We start from the raw sequence: 18594 nt of genomic DNA on the forward strand, positions 1-18594 counted from the left end.
AGATAGTCTCTTATTGTTTCCATTGTTTCCCCATCTATTTGCCATGAAGTGATGGGACCAGATGCCATGGTCTTAGTTTTCTGAATGCTGAGTTTTAAGCCAACTTTTTCACTCTCCTCTTTCACTTTCATCAAGAGGCTCTTTAGTTCTTCACTTTCTGCCATAAGGGTGGTGTCATCTGCGTATCTGAGGTTACTGATAGTTCTCCCGGCAATCTTGATTCCAGCTTGTGCTTCATCCAGCCTGACATTTCGCATGATGTACTCTGTATATAAGTTAAATAAGCAAGGTGACAATATATAGCCTTGACATACTCTTCCCAATTTGGAACCAGTCTGTTGTTTCATATCCAGTTCTAACTGTTGCTTCCTGACCTGCATACAGATTTTTCAGGAGGCAGGTCAGGTGGTCTGGTATTCCCATCTCTTTCAGAATTTTCCACAGTTAGTTGTGATCTACACAGTCAAAGGCTTTGGCATAGTCAATAAAGCAGAAGTAGGTGTTTTTCTGGAATTCTGTTGCTTTTTCGATGATCCAACGGATGTTAGCAATTTGATCTTTGGTTCCTCTGCCTTTTCTTAATCCAGCTTGAACATCTGGAAGTTCACAGTTCATGTACTGTTGCCTGAGTTGGGACCTACCAAACCTGAGGGCGAGTATTCTGCCTTCAGTTGGAAAAGGTGTGTTTGCAATTTCTCTTGGGTCAATGACAGAATCTGAAGCTAATGGTCTTTTTGTTAAGTGACTCCATGCTTCTAACTGGGACTGATAGTGCTACCATGATGACTCAGAGGTGCCCAGGTGTCCTCTCACTGTGGAGCATTAGGCAAAAAGAAAAAAAAGAACAGGTCTTTGTTGAGTGATTTAGCAGTAGCATTCCAGGGCTCTTTTAAAGCCTCAAATTCTTGGGTCTGCACCAGTGAATTGAGAGCATACTTCCACAAAGACTAAAATTCCTTGACTCAGGTGATAATCAATCCTTCAGAAAAGTGCTCTTTTCCTAACTAGAGTAGCTGTCCTCCAGCATATAATGGTTTTATAATTGGCCTCTAACCTAGGCCAGAGGCTCTCAAACCTGAATGTGCATCAAAATACAGAGGGCTGCCCCTGCCCCTACCCTCAGGGGCAGGGGGGTTTCACTTAGTGGGTCTGAGTAGGCCTGAGAATTTTGCATTTCTAGCACATTCCTGTGTGATATTGCTGGTGGTGGTCCAAGACCACACTGGCCTAGAAAAGTGTTTGCACTTCAAAATTCAGATTATTTCCTCAAAGCCTTTTTCTCACCAGAACGAGGGACACGTGCTCTGTGTCACCATACCCCCACGTAACAATACTCATCGCTGCTTATGATCATATGTTCTGTAAATGTCTATGGACCAGCCTGTCTCCCCTTGGAGAGGAAATTCCCTAAGAGGGTCCATGCCCTGTCTGCCTCTGAATCTAACTCAGGGCCCAGCACATAACAAATGCTGGAATGAGTGAATGAATCAATGAAATGGAGATCACTTCTTCATTTCACATATTTGGAAACTGGCCTCTTTGTATATCCTAGACCCAGCCCATAGCAAGGGCTGGGTCTACAGTTCCTGCCAGGACTGCCCAAGCCAAACCCTTGGGAAGAGAAATTAACTAAGCAGGCAGTGTTTGCTACTTCTGTGTTGGATTTAAGTAGACAGCGATTTCAGGACCTCAGGTTGAAGTTCACACTGAGTTCAACACACCATAAGGAAGAGCATCCTCCATTCTACCAATTCTAGGAACAAGATGCCCAGAATCCCAAAAGGACATCTCTGATATGGAGAAAGAGAACTCACTTTTAGTTAAATACCTTCTGGGAGCTAGGTACATTACAGATTCCCATGTTATCTTCACAATAGCCCGGCAAGATAGGATTCTGCCCATGTAGCTTTTTTACCTTAAAAACGGGCCTCCTATTAGACAATGTGCCCAACTAAAAACTACATATTTCAGCCTCCTTTGCAGATAAGGATGGTCAGTGACATGCAGATGGAAGTCACTGGAAAGCTCTATGAAAAGGGTTTACCCAGCTGGCAGGCACCCTATTGCTCTTTCTTCCCTTCCTCCTCCTTCCTATCCCAAATGTGATGTGATGGTAGGAGCTCTAGCACCTATTTTGTGACCCTGAGGCAAACTTAAGGATAGATATCACATTCAGGCTAGCTATATCATTTTCAGGGCTTCTTGTTAAAAAATAAGAATTTCAAAATGGCAACAGCAAAGCATTAAACCAAGCATAGGGCCCTTCTGAGCAACTGCATGGGTAACAAACTCAAGTACTGGTCACACTAAAGCCGGCAGAGCAGAAAGTTAAAAGAAGCTGCCATTCCAGGCTTAGACTACCCACTTCCAGATTTTGTTTTATGAGTAAGGTAAAAATAAATCCTAACATTATTAAAATAATCTACATCTCTGCTACCAGCATCCAGTTACATCCCATTTTACTGACTCTGAAATCTGTGGACTCTTTCCACTAAATTGTGTTGGATGATTGGTTAAAGCCTCAGAAAATGTCTCACTCCAACACAACCTCACAGCTATGACCCAGGGCTGAAAGCTGTTCAGTTTCTCCTTCTGTAAAATAGGACCAAACTTCAAAGCAACAGCTTCCCACTGCAAAACTGAATCCAAATGGTTCACCTGCACCATCTGCCTTCACCCAGCCCTCTGTCCGCATCCCCACCACCAGCAGGCAGCCCTGGCCTTCTGATCTCCCACTGAGTCTGCCTTCTGTCTGCCTTTTGAATACATCAAGCTTGTTCCTGTCTTGGAGGGGGTCTTTGCACCAGTTATTCCTTCTGCTTGGAAATGTCTTCCTCTGAGCTTTGTTTCCTGTGTCGTTCGAATCTCAGTTTACACATCCCCTCTTTGGAGAGGCCCTTCTTGACCACACTCTCTAAGTAGCTCCCTCAGTGCAGTCACTCAGTTGTGTCCGACTCTTTGCGACCCCATGGACTGCAGCATGCCAGGCTTCCCTGTCCATCACCAACTCCCAGAGCTTGCTCAAACTCATGTCCATTGAGTCGGTGATGCCATCCAACCATCTCATCCTCTTCTCCTGCCTTCAATCTTTCCCAGCATCAGGGTCTTTTCCAAATAGCTTTGTAGTCATTCTCTATCATGTTAACTCTGCTTTTAAAACTTTTTGTCTTTATAATTAAAAGGAAACAGCATCCCATTTTAATTATTTGCATAGCCTTCTCCCTAGCCAGTTTTTCTTGTTTCATTATCTGTCTCCCCAGTTATATTGTAGGTCCCATGAGTACGGGTGTCTTGTATTTCTCCTTCAGGTTCCTAGCTCACATGCATGCTTAGTTGCTCAGTTGTGTGCCCTTTTACCCTATGGATTGTAGCCCACCAGGCTCCTCTGTTCATGGGATTCTCCAGGCAAGAATATTGGAGTAGGTTGCCATTTCCAACTCCAGGGGCTTTTCCTGGAGATCAGAGATTGAACCAGAGATTGAACTCATGTCTCTTGTGTCTCCTGCACTGACAGGAGGATTTTTCACCACTGGGCCACCTGGGAAGCCCTCTTAGCTCATAGTAGGTACTCAATAAATATTTGTCAGATAAATGGACCAATAAGCTCTCTGAAAGCTCAGGGCATTGTGTTTCCTTTTTTGCTTATTTTTTAACCATTGTAATAGTTTTTATTGAGTTTTTAATATACGACAGGTATTGTATATTTACATGTATTACCTTGTTTAATTTTCACAACAAAACCTTCTGAGGAAAGTACAATGATCTTCATTTTGCAGAGGAGGAAACCAAGGTACACAGAGGCCAGAAGCCTTGCCCAAGCCCAGGCCCCACAGCTACTAGCAGCAAAGCCAGGAATCAAACCTATGTCTGGCTGGTTCCCCAGCCTGAGTCCCCAAGCATAAATAAACTGTTTCACCATCTGGGGGTGCTCAGCAGGCCCCCCACCATGGCTGCCCATCCCCCTCACCTTCATTACTGTGTTGTAGATGGAGATGAAGTTGGTTAACAGGTCCAGGTACCTGGTGGTAAAGACGAGAGCGAAAAGGATCTGGCTCTTCCCAGAGATGCCTGCGGTTGGATAGGGACAAGAGACAATAAGAATACAGGCTCCCAGGCTCACACACACTCCAAAAGCCCAGGAAAAGCCTCCAGAGTGCCCGCTTAGTGGTGACACCCTGTCCAGGGCACTGTCACCCCCGAGGGTCAGGAAACACTCCTTCCTATTGGATCACTTGAATCTATTCCTCTCACCAGACTGTAATCTGTCACCCAGTCTCCAAATAAAGACATGGATACCGAGTTCCCAGGGCCCCTGCACGTGCCTGCCTCAGTTCTTGCTCTGGGAAGGGTGTAGGGGTGGTGGAAGCTGGGCTTGAGAGGAGAGGTGTCAAGGCTTCTCTTCATTCCACCTCTATTGTTCCATTGACAGTCCCCAAAGCTCCATTTTTTTTGGAACAGCTCACTGGCTCCACAAGGTGTTGATTCATCAGGGACACCACAGCAGGTGGAGGAAGGCACAGGGCCAGGGGAGCATTCTATTTGATGTTTCCAAAAATGAGTAAAAAAGGTTTTTTTTTCTAGTTATAAAAGTTACAACTATTTTTACTCTTTGTAAAACAAAAACCAGGTAATACATGTTTAGTCGCTAAGTTGTGTCTGACTCTTTGCGACCCTATGGGCTGTAGCCTGCCAATCTCCTCTGTCCATAGGATTTCCCAGGCAAGAATACTGGAGTAGGCTACCATTTCCTTCTCCAGGGGATCTTCCTGACCCTGGGACTAAACCCGAGCCGAGTCTCCTGCTTGGCAGGCAGATTCTTTACCAGTGAGCCACCTGGGGAACTATACACAGAGATGTAAATTAAAAAACAGCAGTCACCTGAATCACAAAGCCTGCATGTACAACCTTCTAGATCCTTGTTGGCGCACACACAAACACCACACACACGTGCATATACAACACATAATGGATGCTCAAGTTGACAAAACTGGGTTCCTACTTACCATGGTTCCTCATCCACTTTGGTCTCTTTATGAACTTTTTATTTGAAATAATTTCAGATTTACAGAAGAGTTGTAGACAGTAAGAGAGGCCCCATACACCCTTCACCTGGCTTCCCCTAATGTTAACACCTTGCATGATGTCAGGCGAGCGAATGCTCCTTGGTTCTTTCTCATCCCAACAAAGATTTGGAGTGACAGACAATAAAGCCATCGGCGTGTCACAGCTCTCGGGTCTTGGACAGACCGTGTTATAGCTCTCAGGTCGCGAACAGACTGTGTTATAGCTCTTAGACAAATCAGTGTTACAGCTCCATGTTACAGCTCTATTTTATTTAGAAAATAGCAGGAAAAACCATCCTCGAGGCGTGAGGGCATGTCGACCCAAAGATGCAAAAAGAGCGCCCCAGCGCACAGGAGAGAGAGAGAGACCCCCAGCCATTTGGCTCCTCTTTTTATATGCTTTTTCCTCCCCCTGGGCCTGCCCTATGTAAATTGGGCTAGCCAGGAGTCTTGTTTGTTCTACCTGAGGTCCTCACTCTGGTCCTCGGACCTTCCTTTGTTCTATTTTCCTGGGCTTTTCCCTTCCTTATCTTTTAGCCACTGCCATTCTGGACTCCTGTTTCCTATTCTAACCGAACATTTGCCAAAACTAAGAACCTAACATCAGTAGAGCACTATTGGGGCATCCCAATAGTGGTTAGCTCCCAATAGTGAGCTGGGTAGCTCAGCTGGTAAATAATCCACTTTCAATGCAGGAGACACCAGTTCGATTCCTGGGTCAGAAAAATCCCCTGGAGAAGGGACAGACTACCCACTCCTGTATTCTTGGGCTTTTCTGGCGGCTCAGATGGTAAAGAATCTGCCTGCAAGGTGGGAGACCTGGGTTCAATCTCTGGGTTGGGAAGATTGCCTGGGGGAGGACATGGCAACCCACTCCAGTATTCGTGCCTGGAGAACCCCCAAGGACAGAGGAGCTGGCGGGCTGCAGTCCACTGGGTCGCACAGAGTCGGACGCGACTGAGCGACTAAGCACAGTACAGCACAGAGCACCGTTGACTAAACTCCAGACTTTATTCAGACCTCACGTTTGCCCACTGATGCCCCTTTTCTGTTCCAGGCGCCAATCCAGGAACGAGGCTGCATTTAGCCATCATGCTCCTTGGTCAACTTTTGGCCACTTTTGATACATGGTCAAGGAGGTGGTTCCCGGGTGAAGCAAGCAGCTGCCCTGCTTCCTGTTTCTCTCACCCCGTTAAACCCACAGTGGTCTGGACCCATCACCAACCCACTCCTGTGGTCCATGCTGCCCACATTTCTGCAACCACACATCAACTCTGTCCTCACTCACCCAACTCTTCAAGAGTCAGTGGGGCAGTCCGTCTATTCCAACCACACCCTTCTCCAGGTTTCTGCCACAGCCCACACTGCCAGCTTCTCACCTCCCCTGGCTGCTCCTGTCCTCCTCAAACCCTAATCCTCAGAGGGCGAGCTCTCTTCTCCCTCTGTCCCTTCATCCCATCCCACATACGAGGGACCCTCCAGCTCCAGACTCTCCTTGGCTCTCTGACCTACATATTCCTGCCTGGTGGAGCCCACCATCTCCCCCTGAATCCCCTCCTTCTCCTGTCTTCCATCCTTCATAAATGCCACCACCATTCACTCTATGTTCAAGCCAGAAAACCAAGAGCCATCCTTGAGTCTCTTTCACCTCTGTCCCCTCATCCCTGGACTTCACTCTAAATGTGATGGGTCGACTGGGTAGCTGGACACCCAGAAGTGACATTACCTGATTCAGGGTTTGACTCCTTTATACACCTGATTGGTACCTTTTCTAATGATCCCTCTGGTGGGGGACATTCATTCTGGGGAGAAGGGGACAATTTTAATGCCTGAGGATGAACACTGCTGAAGTCCCTCACATTTTGGAGGGCTCTGGGTCCATGTGTCAGCTTTCCTACCAGCATGGCAAGCCTGAGTCTCACACTTGGCATCTGTAAAATGGACTGACATGAGGCCTAACTAGGATTCAGTGTAGAATACAAGTGTCTCCTTGCGGGGTTGGCAAGGGGCCTGGCTGCGGGGGAAGGAGCCCTCTGGGGGAGGAGGTGGAGTCCAGGAGGCAGTAACTAGGCCAGGTTGGGCTGTGACTGTCTGCACCACCTCCCAGAGCCTGCACTTAGGTCTGACCGGCTCAGGGGGCCTCAACCCCATTCAGAAGGGTCCAGTAGGAGGCTCTAGTGGGCGTCACAAAGCTATCCCCCCACATAGCTTCTTTCCACGCCTCCCCTCTTTCCATCCCCAGCCTGCCAGGTCCCTGGGCTTCACTCACATTTTCCCTAGCGTTTTGGGAGCCCTGGCAGTCTTGAGCACATTGGTTTTCCACACTCTTTAAAAACCAGTGAGTAATTTCCACCAAAGCAAGCCACACACAGAGACCTCAGGACGGAGCAGAGAACAGAAGCCTGAACCTGGCCAGGATCCCTTGGGGGACCCATTGACCAGGTGCAGACCTCCTACCCTTTGACAGATAAAGAAAACTGAGGCCCCAGGTCACACAAGGAGTCAGTGGCAGGAGCGCCAGTCTCCTGCCTTTGGGGCTGGGTCGCTGGGGCGTCACACCTGGCCTGCTCCTGGGGGAGGCGCTCACCTCCATCTGTCCTCAACCAGACCTGTGCCGATCCCTCTCCACACACAGAAGGGCCCTCCTGCTCATCCGCCCTTTGCTTTTCCCATTGCTGTTGTTTAGTCCCTCAGCCGTGTCTGACTCTTTGTGACCGGATGAACTGTAGCCCACCAGGCTCCTCTCCAGGCAAGAATACTGGAGTGGGTTGCCATTTCCTTCTCCAGGGGATCTTCCCGACCTAGGGATTTCCTGCATTGCAGGCAGATTCTTTACCACTGAGCCACTCAGCATCTCTGACAAACCATATAATTTAGTTGGTTGCTACCACCACTGCTGCCTGACGGTCTCCCACCTCTAAATTCAGCACCACCAGGCCAGGATCTCTGCCAGTGTGGCCGGCTTCTACCCCAGGTGCCTGGCAGAGCGGGTGGGGAACAGCGCCCTCTCCTGGTCACGGCGGCTCACCCTGTCCAGGACCCTTCGGCGCAGGGACAGGTCCAGGCTAGATTCTGCCCCTCACTGGAGCCTCTCTCAGCGTTCCTGGCCCACTTCCCCTAAGTGGGAACCTGAGAACCAACCTGTGAGTGCCTGTCTCCCTGGAGACCCCAAACCCAAAAGGCCTCCAGGTCTGGAATCACTCGCTCCCTCTGCAATGACGCTCACAGCACCACCTCTTACCCCCAACCCCTTCCCTCCTGCCGGTAGCTTCTATGATGCTCTCTGAGCCTCTCCCACAGCTTCCAGAGTCCCTTCCGAGCCCCCTCCCCTGCTCCAAACTTTCCTTGGCTCCCAGTCCCAACTCCCTAGCCCAGCAGACAAGGCCCTTTCACATCCGACCGGCCTCCTACGCCTGTGGCCTGGTCTCCCCCCCAGGACCACCCTGAAGACAGGCTGCTCCCCGTTTCCAGGACATGCCCTGCCGTCTATGACACCACAAGGCCTTCCTGTGTGACACAGTGTCTGTCTTCCAGGACAGAGCAGCCCAGAGCTGCTCCGTCTGTGAAGACTTCAGGGGTCCACTCCCTGCCTCGCTGGTCCCCACGAGGAGTCCGTGCCCCTCTCTGTAGGCCCTCACCCCTGCGCCAAGCACAGGGCAGGCGCCTCCAGGACTCCAGTGGACAAAGATGGCTGCAGGCCGCTCGGGCAGCGTCTTAATGCACTGGGTCTGTTTGGCCACCACCGGTCCAGCCCTGAGACATCTCCGACCCTCTAGCGGGGCCGCCAGACTGCTGGGCAAAGGGGGGGACCCCCTCCCACCCTCTCTGGGCTTCTGTTCATGGGCAGTTCCGTGCCCACGTGGGCCTAGCTGATGCCTCTCCTGCCACATCACAAGGAAAGCGGGCCCAGCTGCGGGGGTGGGGTGGGGTGGGGGGATGTTTGGCAGGGGGCAGGGGAGAGGGGTGGGGGGAGGGCAAGAGAAGACCCTGAGAGTCTGGAGCCACTTCCTGTGTGTACACCTCCTTCGCCCCCACCTCCCATTCCCCACCTCGGGCCTGAGTGAGGGTAGAGGGCACAAGAGGCCCCAAGCGGTGCTGCTCCTGGGCAGCAAAGGGGGTGTCACCTCCTCTCTATCCCCCTCCTTCCAACCACCAGTGGCCATGCCAAGGGGCGGAATCCTCCCTTCGTCATCTCCACGGGTCCGTTTCCTCTGATACGGTACAATTGTACATTTTCTTTGGAAGCTAAGCTGTGCGAAGACAGTTTCAAGCATCCCAAAGCCGAAGTCCCCACCCTGCAGAGACATTCAGGAGCCTCTCCCCTTCCAGCCCCGCAGCAGGGGCGTGGGGCTATCGCCCCCTCCTCCGCCCCCGGTCCCCACCTCCCGTCCGGGGCGCCCCCACCTCCCGCCCAGGACGCGCGCCCTCACCCGCGCAGCACTTGGACCTCCAAATCTTCCCCAGAAGCAAGATCATGGCCAGGAGATGGCTCAGGTCGCCGAGGATCCGAAACACGTTCATGGTCCGGACCGCGCGCAGCCAACTCCTGGGAAACTTTTCTGGCGGGCGAGGCGGCTGCCACGTCCCCGGCCCCGGCCCCGGCCTGTGGGTCCTGCGCCCCCGAGCTCCGCGCTCCCGTCCGGGCGCCGCCGCTCCGCCAGCGCGCTCTTGGCCGGGCGGTGACGTGGCCGGGCCGGCGGCCGTGCCAGGGAGCCAGGAAGCGCCGCCGCCCGAGATCCCGCCTCCCGGCCCAGCCCAGCGCCGCGGCTCCCGGGGCGGGGCCGTCCCGCGGGCCGGGGGGCTTCCGGCCTGGGCTCGCCGACTGCCGCCGGGGACCGTTCTGTGCCCACGGGGAGCCTGCCACGTCCCACCCCGCCGATACCCCTGAGAGGAGGTCCCCCCGGAGTCCGGGCCCCTGCCTCCCCTACTCGGAACCGAGGGTGACCGTGAGCGAGCCACTGGGCCCCTCATTCTGCGTTGCTTCCTTCATCTATACACAGAGCTAAGAAGACCCTTTCTGGGGTGAAGTGGGGTCCCGCGTGCCACTGCTTGGCATGGGCTTAGCAGGTTGGAAGCCCCCAGAAACGGGTGACCCAGTGCTATTGTCATCAGCCTGGGGTTTGAACTCCCTCCTCCTCCCGCGGGGAGAAGAGCTGGAACCAGTTTCCCCTTCCTCTCACCTGTTCCTTTCAGGAGCCACCTGACCTGACCTGTTGGACAACGGTAACCAAAGACTCTCTGGTTGGGAGTCAGGTGGGCCTCAGTTCCAGCCAGGGTGCTGAGAGACTTTCCTTCTCTTGGCCGCAGTTGTTTCATCTGTAAAATGGGATGACGGTGGGCATGGAAGAGGTCAGGTCTGTCAGGGAGATGCAGGATCCTCACTAGCATCTCCCTCTTCTTGGTGTGACAAGATGTCAAATAGGAGCGCAGGCCAGGAGAGACTCCAGAGGGCAGTAGGCCAGCAAGTTGGGAGGGTGAAGGGTGAAGGGTGAAGGGCCAATGGAGGGAAGGAGTCCTGTCAGTGCTGTGTGGCCTGAGCAGACCGGCCACCCTCTCTGGGCCTTGGTCTCTGCATCTGTAGTAGTGGATCACATGTGTTCCCCACTTTTGACCCCTGTAACCCGTTTTCCTACTCAGGACCTCGACCTCTCCTTAAATTACTGACTTCCTCTCTGCCCCCTCCCCCATCACAGACAGCCAGAGCGGCTCTGCCCTGATTAAATCTATGACCCCTCTACTGGTGACCCTTCCACGGCCCCTTCACCATGCCTCCCAGGGCATGGCCGTCCTTCGAGACTCGAAATGTGGTCCAAGGACCAGGAACACCTGTATTGCCTGTTGGGACTGTGGAATCTCCAGCCCCACCTCAGACCCACTGAGTCAGAATCTGCGGTTAAACAGCATCCCTAGGTGATGTGTGTGCACACGAAAGTTCGAGAAGCACCGATCTAAGCAAAACTAAGAGGGAGGTACTATAACTCCCATTCTACACCGGGAACACTGAGGCACAGAGAGGTAAAGTAATTTGTTTAACATCACACAGACACTAAACAGTGGAGCCTGGATTCCCACACACAGTCTGATTCCAGTGTTCATGCAATTAAATCATTACCTTACACTATGGGTTGTCACTGGAGGGGATGAGCTCCCTGTCATGAGAGGTAGGTGAGCAGAGTGGGGTAGGGGTGCCCATTTGTCTAGGATGCTCTGTGGGGACTCCTGCCCTGGTGAGGATAACCATCAAGTATTGAGCACCTACTGAGTACTGGGTACCAGGCACGGGTCAGGCATATTAGGTTCTCTCAGTTTGTCCTCAACAGTCACCTTCTGAAGCAGGTTTTAAAGCCTTGCTTTGCAGGTGAAGGCTAGTGAGACCCAGCGAAGTGAGCTGTGTGGTCCAAGTTCCTGTGGGAGGAAGAACCAGGCACTCATTCCAGGGCTGTGATGGGTTCTGAATGGGCTGCTGTGTTCCCTGCTCCCCCCAAACCCTACCCAGATGCCTCCCCTCCCAGAGAAGGCGGCGGCTATTTAAATCCCTCAGGTGTGGCTACGGTTCTGTCTGCCCAACCAGCTGGCATCTCCTTCTAGGCGCCCACCTCCTCCCCAAGCCAGGGAAAAGCACGTGCATTTGCCATTTGGTGAAACATCTGTCCTCCTGAGAAGCAGCCCCAACTGCCAGCGGGGGCTAGAACAGGCTCGAATCCTCCTCTCTTTCTCCAGGGGGACCACAGGGGAACTGGTCCCAGCCAGAGGAAGCCTGAGGAGGGACCATCATTGTGGTGGAAGGAGAAGAACTCAGGCTGGGTGGTCCCAGGGCTAAGGGCTTGTCCTGGGCCGGCCAGAGTGGCCTTGATGTCTCCTTGGGCCTTCACTTTCCCATCTATTAATGGGGATAATGAAGATAGAAGTATTGCTGACTGGGGATTGCTTCCCTGGTGGTCCAGTGGCTAAGGCTCCACGCTCCCAATGCAGGGAGCCTGGGTTCCATTCCTGGTCTGGGATCTAGATCCCACATGCCGCAACTAAAACTCAGCACAACCAAATAAATAAAATATTAAAAAGAAGAAGAGGAAGAAGTATTGCTAACTGGTTACTTGGTCCTCCTTACAGCTAGTCTTCCAGTTTCCCTATGAAATTGGTACTTCCTGTGTCTCAGGACGGGGAGCTCATCGCTCCCATTTTACAGATGAGGCTCAAAAACTTGTCTCTTGCTCCTGCAGGTCACATAGACCTCTTTTCCCCAAAGTTCTACCACTCTGGCCTTAGTAATCATCCCCACCTTTTTCATACCTATCCCATCTTCAAGGTGGAGCATTTTTCAAAGCTCCCCATGAAGCACAGGGAAAACTCCCTCCTCATTTTACCCCCTCTGTCTCTAGTCCATGCCAGCACTCCGACCACCTGCACCGTCAGACCTATCTCTCCCAGATGCTAGGGGTTCCTGACAAGTCCCTCACCCCTCTAAGCCTCACTTTTCCTGACATCTGAAATTTGTCTGCTCTAGGAATGAAATGGAGGGGAAGCCAAGAGGGAAATTTCCTTCAGTTCAAAGGACAAGGATTCTTTTTTCCTCATTAAGAAAGCAGATTGTATGCTTTCAAAGTCAGATTTATGGGAGAGAGAATGGGGGAGTTGTTTAATGATAGAGGCAAAAATGTATATACAGATTTTTTTTTTTTCCTTCCTCATCCTAACCTTTTGTTACATTGCACCACTGTATTGAATATCCTGCTAACTGTCTCAAATTCTGTGTGGATGTAAGGTGAAAATCATGATCACGAGGACGTCCGGCCACCTAATCAGCCGTCTCTGGCTGGGCAGGACCCTGGAAAGAAGAGGAAGCTATGGACCTGGGCTCTTGGGACTCTCTTTGAGTTCCTGGGGGCCGCTAAGGCTTTTTCTCTTCTTGGCAACAAGTGGACACTCCTCCACCCGCCATGGAAAGAATGAGCTTTTCCGAGGCAGGGGTTTCAGAAGCTCCCCCCTTCCCACTCTGCTCAATGTATTTTGAGTGATGTTCCGTAGGAACTAGTGTTCGCCCCATTTTCACGGGGCCCCAGGAAACCAAGGTTCCAAAACCTCTCCTCAACTTTCAGTCCCAGGCACATTTATTGATGACCAGCTGTGTGTCAGGTGCCTTGAAAGCTGTTGTAGGTGTAGACTTAAGGAGCCCTTGGGGCGCCATGGGGGACAGGTGCCCGGGCAAGGATATGGCGCAGAGGAGAGAGTAATTACCCTGGGTTGGGCGGAGTCAGGAGGGAGAACTGCAGTTAGGAAGGCTTTCAGAGAATGCCAGAGTGGGCTCTGAAGGATGAGTAGGAGCTTGCCTTTAGGGCAAAGCCAGGGGGAAGAGAGTACAGTCCCAAGTAGAAAGAACTACAGGTGCAAAGGTGTAGACATGTGTATGATACCACTGACTCTCCCAGCATATTTTATTTGTAGCAATCTTTAAAAGGTCAATGAGTGGGTTGGGGCAGGGCGTGGGAAGAGGGAGAGGGGATGGGACTTCCTCAGAGGTCAAGTGGTTAAGATTCCATGCTTTCACTGCAGGGGGCACGGGATTCAATCCCTGGTGGGGGAACTAAGATTTTTCAAGCTCCACTATTTATGAGCTGTCTGAATTTGGGCAATTTGTTTAAGCTCTCCAAGTCGTAGTGTTCTCATCGGTCATTTGAATGTAAACCAAGTACTGATTTCAGAGGGTAAATATCAGGGTCAAAGTTTAGAAACCTAGGTTTCTAAAGCGCTTTGCAAGGAATAAACCCCGCAACAAACGCCAGCCCCGGGTCCCGTTTACAGGACATCGAAGCCCAACGAGGCAAAGTAAAGCTAGGAGAAAACACGGAAATTTCACGTCCTCGGGAAGCGATCACTCCGTCGCTGGTTTATTCCCCGAGAAGTGCAAAAACGATTATTATTGGTAACCTCTCGCCCGAGGACGCCTTCTGGGGTGCTGGAAATGTTCTGTATCTAGATCCGAGTGATGGTTACATGGGTTTTTAACAAATGTAAAAAATGCATTGAGCTGTACACTTGAGATGCATGTATTACCGTTTGTTAATTACACCTAAATTAGAAGTAAAAGTAAAAGAAACCAACCCTGGCCGCGATGCCCCCTTCCTTCGCCTCTGGCGACAGGTGTCTTTCCTTGAGTCCTAAGGCCAATCTCCGCGCGCGGCGCAAGGAAAGCGCTCTGAGCCGGGAGTCGGGCACCGCGCACCGGGCCTGGGCGAGGTTCCCAAGGCAACCGCAAGCCGCTCTCGCCGCGTCTCCCGAGTGACTAGGCGCCACCGAAGCCCCGGAGCCCGGATCACGGAACGGGAGCCACGGAGCGAGGCTGGAGGGAGAGGGCGGCTGGCCAAGGGCGGAGGGGAGAGACTCCGCGCCCTTTGTCCTTGCACTGGCATCCCGAGGGCATCCGGCAAGCTCCACTCCCCAGCCCTGGCCGTGGCCATAAACTGCTGCTTGAACCCACCCATCCCTAGGGATTCCTTCTCGGCTTTCCAGGTGGGGAGATGGAGGGCTTGACTACTCCCCTATATAATAGAGCAAATTAGGGGCAAAGCCAAGCGCGACACCCTGGTGGCCTGCTTTCCAGCTTGTGTCTGGCAGCCAAATGGATGGCACATAGGGCTGTGTGCCGGCATCTTCTTGGAGTCTGGTTCCAACTCTGCTAGTGACCTGCTCTGTGGTTCCCTCTCTTGTCTGGGTCTCGGAGATGGGGACAATATCACCACCATCTCAGCATAGCTGCTACCAAGTATGTGAAATAAGGGGTGTAAAGGTGGCTTATAAACTGTTAAGTGTTTTGCGTGTGTCAAGGACCATGACCATCGCTAACCCACTGCCTTCTGCTTATCATCACCCTAGCCCCAACCACAGCCTGGGGGACAGCCAGCTGCATGTGAACTTGGGGCCCGGAACTCTCTGCAGGTGAGAGTTCCCTGCCCCCATTTTCTGCTTCCTAAGAAATGGGTTCTGAGATCTCTCCCAGATACCAGGGATCCTTTGGTCCCCAGACTGTCCATTTAAAGGTGTTCACAGAGACATCACCCTCCACCCACCCTCCTAATCTTCCACCCTGCGGCTGGATCACAGGGGTTCTCCACTACAAGAGGACATCTGGAGGTTCCAGAACGTTTGAGGTCCCAGAACAGAACCCAGGACTAACACTCCTCAGTGCCCTTGAATGCCTCATGCCGGGCGTGTTTGGGCAGTTGTGTGTGCATGTGCTGTGAGGCTATAAATATATATATTGGTGTATATGTGTCTATGTGTACACATGTGCCCGGCATGCATATGTTGGGGGGTGTGTGTGTGTACTTGGGATGTGTATTTGAGTGTGTGTATGTAAATGTGTGTATTTAGGGCTGTGTGGTATGTGTTTGCAGGTGTGTGTTGTATATTTGTGGCATATGTGTTTACCCATGCATCTATTTGCGTCTTTGATGCTGTATATGCATATTTAGGTGGACATTTGTGGGATTTGTACTTGTGATGTGCACAAGTGGGTGTGTGAAGCTGTGAGGTCTGTGATTGTGCAAGTGTGCTGGGGGTCCTGGGTGCAGGGACTCTTTCTGTCCCATCTCCCTTCCTCTGGGTGACCTTCTCCTAGCTAAGGACTGTGGCTGAGACCACAGGCATGCTTCTGCTTGCTCTTGCCCTCGCTGCAGACCTGTGGCTGCCCAGGTCTTGAGCTAGCCCAGGTCTTTGACCACTGTGGGCACTAGGGGCAAAGAGTAGGTGGGTGAACCTAGGGCCAGGACTCGTGTGCCACCCCCTCTCTGCCTGGCCTCCTCCCCTCCCCACAGCAGGAGCAGCAGCGGGAAAGGTTGGCGGAGGGGGGCTATTTTGGGAGCGTCTCCTTAGCAACAGCTGCCACGGCCGTCTGTGGCGGTTTTTCTATAGGTGCTAAAATATTCCACCCTGGTGACTAGTGAGTGCTGGGGGGTGGGTGAGGGTGGGAGCGGAGGGCGGCAGAGACCCCTGCAGTCCTCTGTTCCCAGGGCACAGCTTGCTAGGATGAACCCCCAGTGTCCCTTTCCCCACCTCTGGTCCTCACCCCTCAGGATATCGGGGGCTTGAGAGCCCCGAGACAGGCCAGCTGTGTCCCGAGGTGATTTTTAATCTAAGCAGCTGGGCTTCCTCAGTTTGCCCCATTTGTAGAATGGGCTTGTCTGACTAAGAAACTCTCTCGGTGAAAATTTCTGGACTCTGTGACTCTGCTATTTTGAGGTAGACTTTTCCCTCCCCTCCCCAGCTGTCCCAGCTGCCTGGCCCAAGTTCCTTTCCCCTCCAGTCCTCCTAGCTCTCTGCACAAGCTCTCAGGGCTCCTGTTGAACCAGGGAGGCCTGGTTGGGCTCCCAGAGTGAGTCTGTTAGTGGGTGCTCTGCTGGCCTGGGGTGACCTTTCCCCAGAAAATAGGAGAAGGTTCAAATCGTGGCTCAGACACTTGCTAACACCCTGAGCAATCTCAGGCAAGGCACTTCCTCTCTCCAGGTTTCTTACCTGTGAACTCGGGGTAGTCAGAGTCTCCACCTCAGCAAGCTATTATCAGGGTCAAATGGGAGAATGGAGAATGGGAAGGAAGCTTTGGCAAAACATACAGATGAATGAAGGTTTTTACTATCATCCTCATCAGACTTCAGAGCAAGTCTCACCCTTGCAGAGAGAGGTTCCGGGCCACCCAGGGCCAGGCCACATGCCTCAGTTTCCCCACCGGTAACAAGTGCTGTGTCGTTGAGCTCCCCTAAAGGTTAAATGAGACAACACTCGTGAAGGCCTAGAGCAGGGCTGGCTGATGACAGGCACAAAAAAGGAGGCTTGCTTCTGCGGTCAGTTCAGTTCAGTCACTCAGTCGTGTCAGACTCTTTGCGACCCCATGGATTGCAGCACGCTAGGCTTCCCTGTCCATCACCAACTGCCGGAGCTTGTTCAAACTCATGTCCATAGAGTCGGTGATGCTATCCAACCATCTCATCTTCTGTTTTCCCTTCTCTTCCTGCCTTCAATCTTTCCCAGCATCATGACAAAGCCTATTAACCCTTTGGGACCCCAGGCCGGATTGCTCCATGACAGATTGAGGCCTCTGAGGTCCAGTGAGGAGAAGCAACTTGCCCAGGGTCAGCCAGCTTCTGACACCCAAGCCTACCCCCTGCAGCCTTTGTCTCTCAAGCCTCCCCCCAACTCCCCACCCCTGCCCTGGCCCTCTACTCAAAAACGGCAAATTCTTCTTTAGTCTTTAATCATCTCAGAACAGCCCCTTCAAGTGGATATTATCCTCCCTTCTTTACATGTGAGGAAATTGAGGCCCAAAGAGGAGAGGTGAGTCGTTCAGAGTCACACAGGAGTGGGTGGTACCAGAAAGACTCTTTTCTCTGGGGTCCATAAAGCTCTCCCTGTCCGGAGGTCCCCTTTCGGCCTGTCCACACTTCCCCTGAGCCCGCCCTTAGCCTCCACAGGACGCCGCTCCTTATGGGAGATGAGCAGTGGAGGCCACAGACTGCAGCCCCAGGTCTAGTAAGTGGACCATCACCAGAGGTTTCCTCTCAACCCCTGCAACTCAGAGCCGCCAGGCCTCCTCCTCCCCTCTCGCTGAAGCCACTACCCCTGAGTCCCCACTCTCTCCTTAAGCTGCCACCCAGAGACCTAGCATTGGGTTCGATCCCAGGAGAACAAACTCTCTAGGTCTCAAGATACCCCTCTCCCCATCTCCCCCTCCTTCCCCCTCCTCTTCCTTCCCCTGAACCCCTCGCTCCCAAGGCAGCCACCAGGCCAAGCCTCTGGCCAGGTGAAGAGACCACAGGCCATTTGCCTCACCTGCGTCGTCTCCCACTTTCAATTCATGGAGAGGTATGATAGCTACCAGGCACACATGGCCGCTGACCCAGCATTCAGGCTGCCTGAGTTCCCCACCATTCACACATTAAAGACTCATTGCATGTGACGTCGGGACATTGGTCCTAGTTGCCTGCCTGGGAGGGCAAAGCAGTGTAATGAGGAAGCGGGGCATGGGATGGGCCATGCGCTATGGAGCTCTGCACAGGGCTGAAGGGAGGACCGAGAAGGGATGGCCCTGTTTATTGAGCACCTACTATGAGCTGTGCGTTTCTAGTGCATCCACCTCACTTGATCTGCGCCTGTGAGGTCCTCACAATGGTGAGGGTGCTCATTTTACAGACAGATTAAATACAAAAATTTGCTCAAGCTCATGCAGCTCCTAGGTGCTGTTGAGCCCAGGTTGGCCTGACTCCCAAGCCCACTTAACAAGAACCAAACCTGTGCCCAGTGCTGGATGAGTGAATGAAGAGGTGATGTGTGACTTCTGCTGAGGGCAGCAGGAGGCCTTCCTAGGGGAGGTGGCGTGGAGGCTGCACTGGGCAACTACAGGAATTCTCAGGGCATTTCAGGCAGGAAGAACAACATGTGCAAAGGCAGAGAGGTGTGGAGGCATCTGGTGCGTTCTGGAATCCATAGGAACCAGGGTGTATGTGTGGGTATCTTGGGTGTGGGATAGGTGGGACCTGACTCT

The 18594-nt window shown here is 52.4% G+C and overlaps 1 protein-coding gene across 1 annotated transcript in view; it reads right to left on the bottom strand.

The window, feature by feature from the left end:
* KDELR3 (KDEL endoplasmic reticulum protein retention receptor 3) overlaps nt 1-9689 on the bottom strand; it is a 13333-nt gene extending 3644 nt beyond the window's left edge. The window contains exons 1-2 of the mRNA XM_061124554.1: nt 9494-9689; nt 3968-4068 (exon numbers count right to left, since the gene is read on the bottom strand). Coding sequence (XP_060980537.1) covers nt 3968-4068; nt 9494-9584 — 192 coding nt within the window. The 5' untranslated portion in view covers nt 9585-9689. The remainder of the gene's footprint in view (nt 1-3967; nt 4069-9493) is intronic.
* Nucleotides 9690-18594: the final 8905 nt, after the last annotated feature.

Source organism: Dama dama, chromosome 22 (assembly GCF_033118175.1).
Source record: "Dama dama isolate Ldn47 chromosome 22, ASM3311817v1, whole genome shotgun sequence".
Classification (NCBI taxonomy): Eukaryota; Metazoa; Chordata; class Mammalia; order Artiodactyla; family Cervidae; genus Dama; species Dama dama.